The sequence below is a fragment of the Lotus japonicus genome, chromosome 1, assembly GCF_012489685.1.
Source record: "Lotus japonicus ecotype B-129 chromosome 1, LjGifu_v1.2".
NCBI lineage: Eukaryota > Viridiplantae > Streptophyta > Magnoliopsida > Fabales > Fabaceae > Lotus > Lotus japonicus.
The window spans coordinates 34,919,193-34,938,187 of record NC_080041.1 but is presented as its reverse complement, the minus strand read 5'-3'; the positions used below and the strand labels follow the sequence as shown (position 1 = coordinate 34,938,187).

The 18,995-nt window shown below is 39.6% G+C and overlaps 1 protein-coding gene across 1 annotated transcript; it reads right to left on the bottom strand.

Moving 5' to 3' along the window:
- Positions 1–17,477: 17,477 nt before the first annotated feature.
- LOC130734521 (uncharacterized) lies at positions 17,478–18,745 on the bottom strand. The gene has a single exon (XM_057586968.1). The coding sequence runs from the start codon at positions 18,569–18,571 to the stop codon at positions 17,723–17,725; it is 849 nt and encodes a 282-aa protein (XP_057442951.1). The 5' UTR covers positions 18,572–18,745; the 3' UTR covers positions 17,478–17,722.
- Between the last annotated feature and the right edge of the window lie 250 nt (positions 18,746–18,995).

The following is an 18,995-nucleotide window of genomic DNA, read 5'->3' as shown; positions in this document are numbered from 1 at the left end:
GACTTCCACGCCTTCCTTTCGAGTTTATTATCATTAATTAAAGATTTAGAGGTTGTTTAATGTCTTATGAGTTTTCTTTACAAAATACTATCCTTTTAGTCTTATCGCAAATCCTATAAGTTCTCGGGATCTCCAAATCCCCAAATGACTCCAGAGAATGTCTCGATCCATACACATCATAACAAGGTCCGAATCTCATTCGTCCTATCAAACTTTCTTAAAACTCTCAAAATAAAATCGGCATGACCTGCCCGCTATTCTCACCATTCAGAATCTCAGATCTCATTGCATAAGTATAAGTAACTCAGCACAACCAATCAACATGTCATATATCAATATATTAAGCAATAACCACATAGCACTTAGCATATAAGGCATGCACCACACATCCTAAATTACCCAATTAGCACTTAGCATGTAATTCACGCATCAAAAACATTCAGTAGATGCATCATCAATGTAACGCCCCAAATTCTCAACCGAGGAGTCACATTAGTAACCTAATAAGTCTAAGGACTATTTCGTAATCCTGAGAAAACACAATATATATTTTTTTTTCCTTTTCGAAACAACTGAACATAATTGAATACTTAACATATACTTTATTCAACAACCTGTTCCCGACATATAATAATAGTGTCATACAATATCGTAAGCAGGTTTCCAAAATAAGTACGCTCACTAGAACAGTGGCGGAGATAAAGTTTAAACAACAGAGTTTTCAGATGGGGGGAAAGAAACTCAGACATAGTCCAGCAAAAGGAAGAAGCAACTGCTTCATCCACCTCTACTCGACCGCCCACGATCACGGTCTCCAACTTGAACAGCTAAGCTTCAGCGGAAGGCTCTCCATCGCCTAATAGCGTTAAGCGCCCAAACAACAAGTAGCAAATAGAAAGGGTTAACTCCATACAATTACCATGTATGAAAGAGAAAATCATGCTATTCATGTTTAACTACCTATCATGGTAAATAAACCAACAACATAACTAAACTCATATATCAACTATATAACATCAATTCAGATATCGACAACCTAACATATAACATCAATTCAAATATCGACAACCTAACATATAACATCAAATCAGATATCAATAAACTAATAACTAAAATCCAACAACATAGGGTTAGGTGTTAGTTCCCTATAATGCAACTATATGCTTCTACCAAAATGGATCGATCAGCAACGTCTCTCAAGACGGGACAATCACGCGGGACCACACCCACCTCATTGCCACTTAACGCCACTCCGGACGGGACAATCGCGTGGGACCACACCCACCTCATCGCCACTTTAGAACATCTCGAAAGATGGGACAATCCCGCGGGACCACACCCACCTCATTGCCACTTTATAACGCCTCGAAAGACGGGACAATCACGTGGGACCACACCCACCTCATCGCCACTTAAGGACCAAAGCCTATATGCCAAGTCAGTCAACAACAATCCCCAAACCAATGATTAATTCGGAGTAACCACATGTTATTCCTATTATCAACGAACATAACTCAATTCAATTGCATACCAACTCAGTTTAATGACAGAAACCAGTAAACGGTCGAAGCCTCTCAGAAAACGGAGACACACGTCTCAATAAGTTTACTCGGCCGAAGCCTTCAGAAAACATTTGTCACAAGCCTCAGAAACAGTCAATATAAGCAAGCATACAACATTGCAAGCATAATAATCATAATCCAATGCCAATCAATATAAACATCTTCATCTCAAACGCATGCAGTGCGATAAAAGCAGGCAAGACTCAAGGACACGCTAAAACCGAGTTACCCTTACCTTCGTGAGTAGAAGTTGGGCATGGAAATTGCGAACCTAGAACAAATAAAACACAATCATCAACACAAGCTTCACTAGGAGCAACACGATCTACTAATACTAATCGAAATCGTAAAGAAAGCCTCTAAAGCTTCAGAGTTCCTATTTAGGCACAAATTGACAACGGAGACTTCGTTCGCTAAAACGAGCATAACTCGAGCTACAGAACTCAGAATGACACGAAACCGGCGCCAAAATTTCGACAATTGAAAGAGCTACGCAATGGCTCAGGTCATAGAGACTCAAAAATTATTTTTGGACACGGTACCCTAAGCAATAGGTTTCGGCCACTATGTAAAATAAGGTTCCCGAACTTTTCCTTCGATCTAAATCGATTCCTAGGTATTCTTAGGCGATATCTAGGCCAGGGAAACTCTCAGAAAAATTATCGGATCGAAAACTGTCACAGGGGTATTTTGGTCAATATTTTTAGCTCGGAAACTCAAAATCAGAATTTCGAAAAACAAATTAGATGGGGTCGACACCAACGACGATTATGACGACTAATCCTACTAACGCTAAGCTCAGTCGAGAGTTTTAAGCCCAAAGGACGGAACTTTAGCCAAAAATGGGTATTTCCTACAGAAATGAATTCCGGCAGCATTTCGGCGACATTCGGCAAAATGTAATCCGCTAGAAGTACTCTTGGGTACGAAGATAATATATTTAGACACTAAAATCAACCTATTTGGACAGTTTTACAAAAAGCACAAAACTTGGAGCACAGAAAGACATAACAAAAAGCGACGGAATTTAAGATCAGAAGAAAGAAATAACATCAGTACCTCGAGGCCTACGCGTAGCAACGAACAGAACGACGATCAGGCAAGAACCGGAAAAAAACTCTTCCTCCTTTCTCCCTCAAGCTCACCCACAACCAACAAAGAAAATGAAAAGAAAAAGAAAAGAAAGACCAGAGAACGTGGTCTGCAGAAGAAGAAGAAAGAAAATGAAGGTGTGATTTTTTCTTAGTTTCTGAAGTCCTATATATAGGAAATTGAAAACGCGAGAAAATGATTATTTCGCGATTCCGATTTTTCCTACTGATTCCAACGTATTTTAGACACGATATTCTTCCCGCTGAATCTTCTAATTCTTCAAAGAAATATCAGTATGATTTTTGGTTTTCGAGGCTTGTTTTTAATGTTTACTGGCTTAAAATGTACTTTATGCACTTTTTGATTTTGACCTCGGATGCAGAAACTTCCTTCTGAAGAAAGATTTGGAACGTCGATTAGAGTGGGCCTACGCGTGTGGAATCTTCGTTTGAAGCTCCGAATAGAAAAAGTCTTCATTGTCGGGTGATTCTAGGGTTTTGAAATACCAGGGTTTCAGTTTCGGCAAACTTCCGATGATTGGAATCGGACGTTCGTAGATCCTAGAGTTTCGCCTCGAAACGATTGTGATATATGGAAAAAGAGAAGTTCTAACATTTCTCTGAAGATTTTTGGACTAAATTCCTACAGTGTTCCAAGGGTGGAAGATTGTTGGAAATTTTATTACTATAGTGTTCCAAGGGTGGAACATAGTCTTTTCCTAAGGTTCTTATCCTAGGTTTAAGCGAATCGATCGTGCTATACCTTTTTATCGATTTTGATACAATCCTTAGACTTTTCCTGAACTTTCTCCTTCATAAATTTATTTCATCCGATAAACTCTTGTTCAGGTTTTTCCTTCGCGATACATCAAGCCTAATCGTAAATGGAAGTCTCTTCCACTTATTCTAAGCTTAAAACTTGGGTCTTACAATACTACCCCCCAAAAAGAAAGTTTCGTCCTCGAAACTTGGTGTCAGAGGAACTCGGGAGTGCCATTCCCTCACATAACATTTTCTAAGTTATCCTCTAGGTCTCGTTTGCCCTTAGGTTCTTGGTGACTCTCTCACAAATAACAACCTTCAGTCTGCAACTCAAGGCTAGAACTTTCCGTTCTTAACCTTGTCACTCCTATGTCAATCAAATCCTTAGCTTACTATCCAAAGTCTGACAGTCTCCAGGTTTTATCCACTTAGGACAAGAATTCTCAGACTTAAGGTTTACTATACCTTTAATAAGTTTGGACCTCTATTATCCTTTCGCTCTCTCACACTCCTCCTTGCAAAAGATACTACCCTACTCCTGGAACTCATACGACCTCTCATCAGAATCCGTCTCTTAACTTCTATTCCTTCTACTGTTTCATCCTTATGAAACAAGATTAGATACTATCAGGTCGAATGGTAATTCTGTCACATCTAGTTTTAACCACGTCGCACAAGCTAAGTCTATAACAGAAGGTGTAGCACCAGAGTTTAAATAGTACGATAAGGGAATTACCCGGGATCTCGCGGTTACCGTGGATTAGACCCTCGTCTTCATCAACTTCAGTTCCACTAATGAAGTAGACCCTTCCACCAGCAGTGGGCCTCCTAGCCCCAGCAACATTTGCAGCATCCTCAACCTTAGGAATCCTGCAATCCCTAGCGAGATGGCCTGGCTTGTTGCAGTTCCAACACATCAGAGGACCCTCGGGACAGTGGCTGGCATAATGTCCCTTTTGGTTACACTTGAAGCATGTCACACCGTCCAAACTTACTGCTAGAGGTCTCGATGCAATAGCATTCCCACCCGTGGGATAAAAAGAACCAGAAGCTGTCCCCTGACCCTGAGGACGAACATACGGCTTCTTCTGGTAATGCCTACCCTTGTCATTTCTTCCTTGATTAGTCCTAGTCGGACCTCCATTTCCTTGGTTAGGCTTGTTCTGACCTTGGAATTTTCCCCTTGCATTATCAATGGCCTCAATCCCCTTGGTCTTCTCCACCAGCACTTGGTAGCGATTCAGTCCTAGCGGTTGCACCGCCCTCTGCAGCTCATAACTCAGCCCATCAATGAAGCGCTCGCACATATAGCCTTCATCTATCTGTCCTCGAAAGTAGCGGAAATGTTTCGCCAATGACTCCAACTTAGAAGCATACTCAGCTACGGTCATGCCTCCTTGACGGAGTCTCAGAAATTGTGCTTCCTTAGCGGCTCTAGCACTATTAGGAAAGTACTTGTCCAGGAAAGCTCCCCGGAAGCACTCCCAAGTGATAGCTTGATGGTCGGCTTCCATCATAGCTCTAGCCCCGCGCCACCAATACTCAGCTTCACCAGTCAGCAGGTAAGTCGCATAATCCACTTTCATCTCTGCAGTGGTACGCAGAAAGGTGAAGATCTTCTCCAACTCCTGGAGCCATAAGTCAGGTTCCTCCGGATCGAAGCCCCCAGAGAACTTCGGCGGATCCTGACGCTTGAAATCGTTCAGACCCCTGGTCTGAGCAGCAGCTTGTTCACGCTCCTCACGCTGAACACGACGAGCATTTTCTTCAGCATGGTTTTGTGCAGCCACCAAAGCAGCAGTAGCAACACGTTGAGCTTCAGCTTCCTCCCTTGCAGCGGAGTTGGTAACTTGTTGTGTCATAAGGGCAGTCAGGTTAGCAATAGCTTGCTCCATCGGATTCATGTTGTCTGAACCTTGAGTCTCGTCCAGTTGTGGAAACCTCCTGTTCCTGTTTTCATGAACAGTCAAAGACCACAACAGATACTCAGGCCAGAACAACACGAGGCTCTATAATAACTAACTATGTATATACTTATATCAAATGTATAATTAACGATAACTAGCATAAGGTTATTCACCTACGAACAACCTTCAAGAATAATTTATATAAACAGTAATCAAGCACACTCTTCCTCCGATTGACACCACATTAATCGGTCTCAGAGTTCAAACATCTTAAGCAGACACTCTACCCAAAAGCTCTGGTTTTCTAGACCAAAGCTCTGATACCACAATTGTAACGCCCCAATTTCTCAACCGAGGAGTCACATTAGTAACCTAATAAGTCTAAGGACTATTTCGTAATCCTGAGAAAACACAATATATATTTTTTTTTTCCTTTTCGAAACAACTGAACATAATTGAATACTTAACATATACTTTATTCAACAACCCGTTCCCGACATATAATAATAGTGTCATACAATATCGTAAGCAGGTTTCCAAAATAAGTACGCTCACTAGAACAGTGGCGGAGATAAAGTTTAAACAACAGAGTTTTCAGATGGGGGGAAAGAAACTCAGACATAGTCCAGCAAAAGGAAGAAGCAACTGCTTCATCCACCTCTACTCGACCGCCCACGATCACGGTCTCCAACTTGAACAGCTAAGCTTCAGCGGAAGGCTCTCCATCGCCTAATAGCGTTAAGCGCCCAAACAACAAGTAGCAAATAGAAAGGGTTAACTCCATACAATTACCATGTATGAAAGAGAAAATCATGCTATTCATGTTTAACTACCTATCATGGTAAATAAACCAACAACATAACTAAACTCATATATCAACTATATAACATCAATTCAGATATCGACAACCTAACATATAACATCAATTCAAATATCGACAACCTAACATATAACATCAAATCAGATATCAATAAACTAATAACTAAAATCCAACAACATAGGGTTAGGTGTTAGTTCCCTATAATGCAACTATATGCTTCTACCAAAATGGATCGATCAGCAACGTCTCTCAAGACGGGACAATCACGCGGGACCACACCCACCTCATTGCCACTTAACGCCACTCCGGACGGGACAATCGCGTGGGACCACACCCACCTCATCGCCACTTTAGAACATCTCGAAAGATGGGACAATCCCGCGGGACCACACCCACCTCATTGCCACTTTATAACGCCTCGAAAGACGGGACAATCACGTGGGACCACACCCACCTCATCGCCACTTAAGGACCAAAGCCTATATGCCAAGTCAGTCAACAACAATCCCCAAACCAATGATTAATTCGGAGTAACCACATGTTATTCCTATTATCAACGAACATAACTCAATTCAATTGCATACCAACTCAGTTTAATGACAGAAACCAGTAAACGGTCGAAGCCTCTCAGAAAACGGAGACACACGTCTCAATAAGTTTACTCGGCCGAAGCCTTCAGAAAACATTTGGCACAAGCCTCAGAAACAGTCAATATAAGCAAGCATACAACATTGCAAGCATAATAATCATAATCCAATGCCAATCAATATAAACATCTTCATCTCAAACGCATGCAGTGCGATAAAAGCAGGCAAGACTCAAGGACACGCTAAAACCGAGTTACCCTTACCTTCGTGAGTAGAAGTTGGGCATGGAAATTGCGAACCTAGAACAAATAAAACACAATCATCAACACAAGCTTCACTAGGAGCAACACGATCTACTAATACTAATCGAAATCGTAAAGAAAGCCTCTAAAGCTTCAGAGTTCCTATTTAGGCACAAATTGACAACGGAGACTTCGTTCGCTAAAACGAGCATAACTCGAGCTACAGAACTCAGAATGACACGAAACCGGCGCCAAAATTTCGACAATTGAAAGAGCTACGCAATGGCTCAGGTCATAGAGACCCAAAAATTATTTTTGGACACGGTACCCTAAGCAATAGGTTTCGGCCACTATGTAAAATAGGGTTCCCGAACTTTTCCTTCGATCTAAATCGATTCCTAGGTATTCTTAGGCGATATCTAGGCCAGGGAAACTCTCAGAAAAATTATCGGATCGAAAACTGTCACAGGGGTATTTTGGTCAATATTTTTAGCTCGGAAACTCAAAATCAGAATTTCGAAAAACAAATTAGATGGGGTCGACACCAACGACGATTATGACGACTAATCCTACTAACGCTAAGCTCAGTCGAGAGTTTTAAGCCCAAAGGACGGAACTTTAGCCAAAAATGGGTATTTCCTACAGAAATGAATTCCGGCAGCATTTCGGCGACATTCGGCAAAATGTAATCCGCTAGAAGTACTCTTGGGTACGAAGAGAATATATTTAGACACTAAAATCAACCTATTTGGACAGTTTTACAAAAAGCTCAAAACTTGGAGCACAGAAAGACATAACAAAAAGCGACGGAATTTAAGATCAGAAGAAAGAAATAACATCAGTACATCGAGGCTTACGCGTAGCAACGAACAGAACGACGATCAGGCAAGAACCGGAAAAAAACTCTTCCTCCTTTCTCCCTCAAGCTCACCCACAACCAACAAAGAAAATGAAAAGAAAAAGAAAAGAAAGACCAGAGAACGTGGTCTGCAGAAGAAGAAGAAAGAAAATGAAGGTGTGATTTTTTCTTAGTTTCTGAAGTCCTATATATAGGAAATTGAAAACGCGAGAAAATGATTATTTCGCGATTCCGATTTTTCCTACTGATTCCAACGTATTTTAGACACGATATTCTTCCCGCTGAATCTTCTAATTCTTCAAAGAAATATCAGTATGATTTTTGGTTTTCGAGGCTTGTTTTTAATGTTTACTGGCTTAAAATGCACTTTATGCACTTTTTGATTTTGACCTCGGATGGAGAAACTTCCTTCTGAAGAAAGATTTGGAACGTCGATTAGAGTGGGCCTACGCGTGTGGAATCTTCGTTTGAAGCTCCGAATAGAAAAAGTCCTCATTGTCGGGTGATTCTAGGGTTTTGAAATACCAGGGTTTCAGTTTCGGCAAACTTCCGATGATTGGAATCGGACGTTCGTAGATCCTAGAGTTTCGCCTCGAAACGATTGTGATATATGGAAAAAGAGAAGTTCTAACATTTCTCTGAAGATTTTTGGACTAAATTCCTACAGTGTTCCAAGGGTGGAAGATTGTTGGAAATTTTATTACTATAGTGTTCCAAGGGTGGAACATAGTCTTTTCCTAAGGTTCTTATCCTAGGTTTAAGCGAATCGATCGTGCTATACCTTTTTATCGATTTTGATACAATCCTTAGACTTTTCCTGAACTTTCTCCTTCATAAATTTATTTCATCCGATAAACTCTTGTTCAGGTTTTTCCTTCGCGATACATCAAGCCTAATCGTAAATGGAAGTCTCTTCCACTTATTCTAAGCTTAAAACTTGGGTCTTACAATCAACATTGTCAGCCGAAGCCTCAGAAAACATTTTCCAATCACACACAATCCAGTGCATAAACAGTAAACAATGTCGAAAACATCGACCCTAAGCATTAACTAGAGATTCAGTGAGAAGCCCTCACCTGCAGATTCTCCAGGATTATCTTCTAACTCTTCCTCACAAGCAAAGCGTTGCTCCTCAGGAAATTCCTCAAAAGTTCCTTTAAAGCAAAGTCACAGAAATACTATCAGAATCTATCGAAAACTAAGCTATCGATACTTACTAAGGTTACACGAAGTAATCTATACTCTAAGGTACGATAATCTAGCGCGAAAGACAAGTTTTCGGAAAAGGAAATTTTCCTCCTCCCCCCCTAATAGGTTCGGCCACTTTTCACAATTATGGGGCTCGATTTTTCTTCGATCAAACTTGGTTCCTATGCTATCATTAGCCGTAACTAAGGGTATTCTGAACTCGGAAAAATTATCGGATCAAAAACTGTTGCAGGGGTATTTTGGTCATGATTTTTAACTTAGAATTTTCAAAACTGAAATCCCAAAAACCAAATTTGACAGGGACGTCACCAACGACGTTTATGACAACTAATCCTACTAGCACTAAGCTAAGGCGATAGTTTTCAGCCTAAAGGTTGAAGCTTTACTCCAAAAACTCCAAAAATTGGTATTTTAGGCTAAAATTGATTCCGGCGGAATTCCGGCGACATAACGGAAAATCTAACCCGGCAGAAGTGATCTTGGGCACATAAAGAAGAGGTTTAGAATCAGAAATGAAAGATTCGGGATAGTTTTGCAAAAACCCATAAACTATCAGCTCAGAAAAGTCTACAGAAAAGCTATGGAAAAAGCGATCAGAGGTAAGGATTAGCGACTATACCTCGAAACCTTGAAGTAACAACTGATTGATCGACGATCACGCAAGAATCGAACCAAAGCTCTTCTTCCTCCTCTCCTCTCAAACTCGCGGCCTCCTTGGTGAAAATGGGTAAGATATTTGTTTTTTTCTCATTTCTTGGCTATATATAGAGGTTGGCAAAACGCGGTAAAATGAAAGTTTCGCGAATCTGATTTTTCTGGCTTCATTCTCCATGAATTCTAAGATAGGTTTTGGCGAAAGAATTCCAAAACTAAAATGAGGTCTCCTTGTATTTTTAGTGACTAATGCATAATCGGTATAAAACTATTTTACCCGATAAGTTGCTTTTTGCATCAAATGTCGGAATGGAAAACTTCCTTCTGAAGAAAGATTGAAATCATCAAGAGAAATGGGTGTACGCGTGTAGAATCTTCATTTGAAGCTCTGAATAGAAAAAGTCTTCATTGTCGGTTGATTCTAGGGTTTTGAAATACCAGGGTTTTGGTTTCGGCAAACTTCCGATGATTGGAATCGGACGTTCGTAGATCCTAGAGTTTCGCCTCGAAACGATTGTTATATATGGAATAAGAGAAGTTCTAACATTTCTCTGAAGATTTTTTGGACTAAAATCCTACAGTGTTCCAAGGGTGGAACATAGTGTTATTTCCTAAGATTCTTGTCCTAGGTTTTTAAAGCGAATATTAGTCGTGCTATAACTTAAATCGACTTCGATACAATCCTCAGACTTTTCCTGAACTTTCTCCTTCACATATTTATTTCATTTGGTAAACTCTAGTTCAGGTTTCCCTTCACGATACATCAACCCTAATCGTGAATAGGATTCTATTTACTTGACACAAGCTTAAAAACTTGGGCCTTACACCTCCATCATCACGTCTTGCTCCTTGAGTCTCATTGATGCGGACATTAGAGCTTTTTGGTGAGTTTTTCAGAGTTTGAGTTGGGAACCCCTTTCCTGACGCTGCTTCTTCTATTTATAGTGTTCTCCTTTTCTCCACGTTCTTGGCGGTTTTTCTTCAATGTGTATGGGCTTAGTGGGTTTGAATTTTGGCGCCTTACCCCACGTTCAACCGGAGATTCTGAGCACGTGATTTTAATTGCCACGTGGGTGGTCTTGAGTCGTGGGTAACCGTTGCCATTCGTGGCATCGTGGGTACACGCACGTGCTCGTAATTGCCCATCACTCGGTAACTGCCTCTTCCGTTAAGCTTATCGAAGTTTCTTCATCTGCTGAGTTTGTCGAGATGTGGCCTTCACTAACTTGCCCTTAGGGGACGCCACGTACTGAGCCACCAGTTTTACCATAATCCCTTCTGTCGAGCAACCGCCGTCGAGAATCGTGGTGTTAATGATTTTTAGCTCAACACCTAGAAAAATCTTTTGGCAGAGCCAGATCACATATAAGGACACAATATATGGCTTAATATTTTGTGGTTAAACAAATTAACATACACTACAAGAAACCTTTATTTTAGATTGAAAGTTTTAGTATCGGCCTCGATTCCAACGTTATTTATGTTGATTAGCGTTGGTTAGACTAACACTAGAGCCGACTCTATGAATTAAATTTAAATAAGAGTTTACATTTCAAAATGTATCACAGTCCAGTCAATATGAATTAGCATCGGCTAGGCCTAGTTTATTGACCATTAGGTCCAAGCTAGGTTAGTTTTCCATCTTCTTAGACAGTTGTTGCAGCCCACCAAATGGTTGCAGCAGCTGCCTAGGCTAAAGATGTGAAGGCCAAACGCATGACCACAAATATCATTGTCAAGGTGAATATATATGTTCGTGGTTAGAGGAGGATCACGATAATCAACCAATGGATGATCATCACCCATCCACCCCCTCTCAGTGTCATCGCATGTCGTATGACTTTTTTATATTCATTTTCGATATTGTAATTGAATAATGTGATTTTTATTCAAATTATTGAATGTTAATCTTTAGTTTTTTTTATATTAATATTAATATTAATTAGTTTTTGTGTTTTTGTTCATGTTGAGTTATTTTATAAGATTTAGAATGGCGATCTATGTGGAAATTTAGTTGTAGCTAGATATGTTGCTCGTACAAATTTGTGGAAAAAACAATTGTGGAAAAACAACATATAGGTCGATTCTAACGCGAACTAAAATGATTATGGTCGTGTCGTTAATTAGTGTTGGCTAAGTGACATTATTTGTGGAAAATTAGATTAGGATTATATGACTGACACTAATTATTATCAATTTGTATCGGCTATATATTGTGCTAAGTGATCAGCTGCATCGGCTTAAAATCAGTTAAAGCACTAAAGCCTAGCGTCAGACTCACACCCGAGACTAAAAGTTTTAACTTCAAACCATTTAGCGTCAATTAAGGCACCGATGCTAAACATGAATTAGCGTCGGCTTTTGTCTATTTAGCAATATTCTTGTTGATATGATTAGTGTATCTATAACACTTATGCATTGTAAAGCAACATTTGGATTGCTGAATATTAAGGGTATTTCTTTATTTTATTTATCTAATTTCTAAGCAACATTTGGATTGCTGAATATTAAGGGTATTTCCTCTTTCAAAAAATTGTGCGTTGTTTTAAATAATATTTCATCCCCAATTAAATGTTATTAATTAAGTATGACATGAGATGAAATATAATTTTAGTATAGGAAGACTGCAATATTGTGGAATAATCTCAGTACTATCCTTTCTGTCCATACATCCATATGTACATATATCTTCTAAGAAAAGAAGTGTATCTACAATTAAAAATCTCTGTTCATCGAAGGTTAATTAATAAGTAATATATGGTTTGGAAACGAACCTGAACCATACATCCGGGAATGAAATAAGATAGAAAAGTAGTTCTATAATCTCATGTGGAAATAAGAACAATGAGAGTCCCCTCTCAGATTAAAAAAGAATATGTATACCTACCTACATGTAAATGCAAACAAGCTCTTGACAAATCTAATCCTCACAAATGAAAGTAAAAAGTAGATTGATGTGACAATGACCTAGCACTTGGTCATCCAGATCACATCTCAAACCTCACTAGCTTCTCATTCACTTGGTGGAAATTAATGAATTTATTCAGAAAAGGTTTGATTCAGTGGTTGACTGATTAATCATCTTTAACCACCTCCTTTGGTGCTTTGCATTTTCTATTACTTTTTCTTTTTCCTCTATTTTCTATGAGCCTGTCTCATTAAGTCCTTCAAGGGAAATATGAAGACAAAAATACTTGACAATTTGCCACCATGTTTTGTGGTAGTTTGTCTTCTCCAAACAATTTGTAATTCGATGTTTCAAATGTTCCGGCTTCTCCACGGTTTCCACTTCCCAATCAGAAAGTGATTATTTATGTGCACAAGAATCATGTATTTCTATATATATAAAATAAAATTATATCAAAAAAACTATGCAGAAGAAAAAGTAACATAAAGTCATCAACATTGCGTCAAAATTTGATATGCATAATTAGCATAATAAACCTCATTGTAAACTTGTATTTGTTCAGACAAAACCCCTTCCAATGCTATAGTGGAGTTTGTTTTTGATGTTGCTTCTTCCAAAAAGCAAAAGAAAGTGTCCACTGCCGCTATGCCCTGTATTTCATGTCTATTTCACTTTCACTTTAATATGCGTTTTCCGATGCTTCTTGGAAGCTTTGTTCACAAACAACAAGACACGGAGACCACCCAATAATAAATCATCCACATTGCTTTGTCCTGATCTGATTTCTTTTTTTCTTTTGAAAAGATATATATACAGAATTGAAAAGGAGAATATGCATGGAGAATATGAATTATATATCATTCTAATTCAAGATGAGTTACAATATTGCTCTTTTATATAGCAATAGATTTTCACTAGCTAGTTTGCTTGCAACAAACTTGAACAGACAGAAATGAGTGACAACTAAGTAACTCTTTTAACTGTCATGAATAACTATTTATTTTTACAATAATGATTCATAGACCACCAAATAGTATAGACTATAGACACCTTAGGACACATTTTTTTCTTTTTATCTCTTTCTTCCAATTATATTACATTATATATCGTATATCACTTATTTCTCATTTATTTCCCTTTAAATGTACACCGCACACCAATCTTTATTCTTATTAATTTTAAGTACTTTTTAATTTTAGTAAATTCCACTCATCGTCATTGACATTTTCTTTTGGTATTGGTTTTCTTCGGACTGCAACATCAATATTTCAAAAATACAACAATTTAAGTAAATATGGACTAAAATCAATAATTTCCAATAATGTAAGGACAAAAATATGTTTTATGTTTTTTCCAAAATAGGTCCTGCGAATGAACAAAGCTGATGTTTAATTTTTCACAATAACTTCTTTTATTTCAGCTCTTATTCTTCTCAAATGATAATGAATTTTATAGTTAGGGAATGTATTAGAATTCGGGAGGCATAACTCAACGCAAAAGTTAGTTCAAGAGTTGAGGGTTGCTCTATTCTTTATAAACACTTGTTTGGTCATATCTCTAGTCAATGTGAGACTTCTAACACACCTCCTCACACCCAAGGCTGGACATTTGAAGCGTGAAATGAACATCAAAGGGTGGCCCAAATATGGGAGGTCTCCACAACAAATGGATTTAAGATAGTCTCTGATATCATGAAGGAATTCAATTCGTGAGTATTATTGATAATTGTCAGAGTATAAATACAATTGTTCCAGGGCTACAAGTCAACTATGTTATAAATACATTAGCATAATTAAAGGGAAATAATTGAAGAATATTATATATTCTATCACACCCCCACAATCGAAGCGGGAGGTTCACAGATGCTGAGACTGGTCCGAAAATCATGAAAAAGAACTCGAGGCAGGCCTTTGGTAAAGATATCAACAATCTGATGACGGAAAGGTACATGGAGAACTCGTGTTTGGCCATGTGCTACCTTTTTCCGAATAAAGTGAATATACATCTCAATATGTTTGGTACGATGATGTTGCACAAGATTTCAAGAAAGATAGATTACACTAACATTATCACAGTACACCAAAGTAGCCTAACAAGTTTCAGAAACAACATTGGCAACACCTCTATACTCAGCCTCTACACTGGAACGAGAGAGAATAGGGTGGCATTTTGCATATGAAGACAAACATGTTGAACATATGAAATTTCATAGCGGGTGAAAGTGAGATCCTTGAGGGCACTTGCAAGACTCCGGTACATAGTTAGATCTCATATGGTGTGCCGGAGGAGGTATTGAGCTTCTGCTCGGTGTCAACCGGAGAAATAGAAGGGTTGCACGAGGCCATGCCGACGCGTGTAATGATGTCACTAGCATAAGTGATCTGATTCAGGAATAGGCCACATGTATGTCTGATCCCAACAAACCCGAGAAAATAACTCAAAGGGCCAAGATCCTTCATAGCAAATTCAGAGGCAAGGAGCGCCACGATAGATTTTCGAAGGTCATGGGATGGGGTGATGAGAATGATGTCATCAACATAAAGGAGGATGTATGCTATGTCAGAACCATGCTGGTAAATGAAAAGAGAGTGATCAAAAGCACTGTGCTGGAATCCAATGGTAGAAACATAGTCAGCAAAGCGCATGTACCTAGCATGAAGCTCTTGCTTCAAACCATAAATAGATTTCCTCAGTCGAAAAACATGATCAGGGTGAAGAGGATCATAGAAACCCAACGGCTGGTGCATGTAAACAGTCTCATGTAGATCACTATGTAGAAATGCATTCTAGACATCCAACTGATGAATGGGCCAGAGAACTGTTTGAGACGCTGACAGTAGGCAGAAACATTTAGAAAGTCATCCATTCGAGTGGAGGAAAAATCATGTTCGAGAGCCACAACGCGAGAATTATGGTTGTCCTAAAAGTAGCAGTCAAAGGGTTCCAGGTAGCCAGGAGATCAAAGGAAATGGTGGAATAAATCCACTGAAGAACAATAGAATCAAGAGTGGTCCATTGTTTATAAGTAGCATCAGTCGAAGCGGGGCGCTTCTTTCCAGGTTGAGAATGATGTGGTGTAGAACTTTAGTAGCCCGAGCATAAGTCTCAAAAAGTTCAGCCCACATAGCACTATGATCCTTCTCCATCTCTATCACAAAAGGAATGTTATTTTTCATATTAGTGACAGCAAGGGCAGGATGGAACTCAGGTTTGCCCGAGGAGGAGGAACCACCGTTTCCGGAGGGTGTAGGAACCACTGTTGGCGTTGGGAAGCCAGGATCAGAGCCATTGGAGGACATGGCAGCAGTAGTGGTCGCGGGTTGCTAGAAGACAAGGGGCAGGAAGGGACCCCACAACTAGAGGTGCGGATGGAGCAGCAGCATTGAGCGGGTCTAGCGCGGTTGTGGCACGGCTTGGGTGTAGGGAAGAGAGGGAGCGGCGCGAGTATGGTGTTTGAGGGAGATTGGGTTTTCGGGGTAATTGGGTGTTTTGGTTCGGCGATTGAGAGGTAGGGAGGAGAAGAGAGAGGGGGCAGAAGCAAGATTGGAAGTAAGCGCGATGGCGGCGGCGCGGGGCCTTGCGTGCTTGAGGCGGTGCAAGAATAGAAAGAGGCACAACAGTCAAACACAAGGAGACTAAAATTGGATTATAAATAGACTCATAATACCATGAAGAAATTCAATCCGTGAGTATTATTGATAATTGTCAAAGTATAAATATAATTGTCCTAGGGTTACAAGTCAACTATGTCATAAATACATTAGAATAATTAAAGAAAAATAATTGAAAAATATTATATATTCTATCAGAATGAAATTGAATTGCCTCCTAAAATTTGAAACACTTAAGAATTAAGATTCATATAGGTAATGAATATTAACGGATGACTAACAAATTAAACAAAGACAAGTTCAGAGCTGAACATGATTTCTAGAATGCAAACTGAACTCTCCTTCATCTTTCCCTTCATTTAATTTATTTGGTTCATCTTTCCCTTCTTTTATTTGGTCATAAAGGGTGGAATTAGGTTCAGACAATGATTAATATCCTTATGAGACAAATGGCACTTTTTCGAGTCCTTGTTTTCTTCACTCTAACAACACTTCAAGTCTTCAACATTTGTTTGTCTAAAATCTTGAAGGCTTACCAACCCTCTTTTTTTCATATTCGGATTTAATATTTATTTTGGTTAGTTTTCTTATGAGATTGCCTAATTTCTTTTTCATCCCAACATTTAGACCTCCACGGTGCAATTTTTGAGGGACACATGGATTTTATTACAGTTAATTGTTTTTTTGAAATGATAATTCAAAACTAAACCGTCTTAAAACATTAGTAGAAAATTATATAAAACTTGAGAAGATTACAATGCATGCGTATAATTTTCCATGTATATCTCCATGACTCCAGCGGTCCACGATTCCAAAGTCGTTTATCAACCAAGTCTACATTTCGCTCTCCATACTACTCATTTGTAACCTTAACTTTATCACAATCTTCTAATCCAAAGTCTATACCGCGTAAGAATTTAAAAGAAGTGCAACTTTTATGCGCCGCTCAATTAACACACCACGCTATCCATAAGAAAAAATATGAGTTCACACTTGTTTCACTCATCTCATGAAAGAGATAGAGATAAAGAAAAAAAAACAAGTAAAAATGCGTTAAATGATATATATAGTAGAAAGGTAAGAGATAAATCAAAATAAAATAGAAGGAAAAATTGATACAAACATATAATAATTGGAGAGGGAGGAGCAGACACACCCATTCCACTAACATACCAATGGAAAATATTCAAATACACACTAACCCTACCACAAACTCCTCAAGAAATCATAAATTGTACTAATGAAAGTTCGAAAAAACTTGACACTTTCATACAATTTAAAATATATATATACTTAACAATATACACACTCCAAAAATAAAGAAAACTGCAACAGATTACTCGGGAGAATAGTCTCATAACTATCTACTATCTACTACTATGTGAATAGTTCGAGAAAAAAAATCACTAGATTTCAGTATTCTTAAACTAGCACGAGATATACTCTGATTAAAAAAATAAGAAAAAATATATAATTAACAATAATGTTTTGATGAAGATTCTAAGAAAATTCAAAATGGGTTCAAATTCCTGCCTAGCCCATTGACATTGGCGAAAAGTCCAACAAATTCCGGCCGGTTAGGCAAGAACGACTTCCTCTTACTCTGCTCTCCATCCTTACCCTTCTTCCCGCCGCCGTCATCCTCGCCGGAGCCACCGTTCGCCGCCGGCAGCTTGCTATCATCTTTCCCGTTACTGTGGCTCCGGCTAAGAAGCAGGTTCCTCAGCTTCCACCGCTTCGACCCGGAGGAACCCACCGAGCTGCTCTTCTTCGCTTCCGTCGCCACCGAATTCGGATTCCAAACGCAGTAGGAACCTTCCGCCGCACCTTCCAGGTCGACGCTGCTCTCGTCGGTGGAAGACGAACACGACGCCGTTTCGCCTTCCTCGAACATCAGCATCCTCAGAGGGAGACGACGCCGTCTCGCCGCCGGAGCCACCGACTCACGGTCGCAATTCACGACGTCGTTTAAGGCGGCCGGTGGAGCGCCGAAGATTGGGTACATCGGCCTGATCTGGCCGTTGGAGAAAATGTCGTCGGCGGAAACCGGAGAAGTGTTGGTAACAAACGCGAACTCGAAGTCGTCACCGTCGTCGCCGCCGTCGTTGTCGTTTTGAGTCGTCGCTTCGTCTTCGTCGTTGTCGTTTTGCCAGGGATGGAAAAACGCGTCATCGTCGTGGTCGACGGCGGTGGGGGAATGAGGGTCGCGGCGGAGCTCCTCGATGACTCTGGCGGCGATCTCGGCGAGAGTTTCGGAGGAGTAGCTGCTGAAACTGGGAGAAGGGGAAAGCTCATCATGGTGGTGGTGATTGGAAGAAGGTTCTCCCATCTGCTGCTGCATCGTTTGGATCTGAATCATGAAAGTTTCGTGGTTCTTTCTTACCTAAGTGCGATTCAGTTGTTTCCTTTTTTTCTTTCACAGGAATTGAGAGAAAAAGAAGAAAGAAGAGAGGGGAAAAGCAAGAGATAGGAAGAGAGAAATGTTGGATTGAAAAATGTGTGGAGAGGTGACGGTGTGGGCTATATAGGATGACAAGATTTTTTCTTTTTCCTTTGTGTGTCTTTCTACTTTTTTTCTGAATTGTATTTTCACTTAAGATATTGACCAATTGGGTAAGTTCGTGGTAGTTTGGTATGTGTGATGTGAGCACAATAAATCGGCTACTTGTGCTAAACTCAAAGTTCGAATAAGGAAAAACTCAAACATGACAACTAGGGGAGTAAGGGTGGTACTAGTTAGTAGTTAGGATATTGACCAAGAGGGTGATCTAAGTTTCACCTTT

Bases quoted from the DNA above. Each gene is read 5' to 3' on its own strand.
- LOC130734521 (XM_057586968.1), bottom strand. From the start codon at position 18,571: ATGATTCAGATCCAAACGATGCAGCAGCAGATGGGAGAACCTTCTTCC.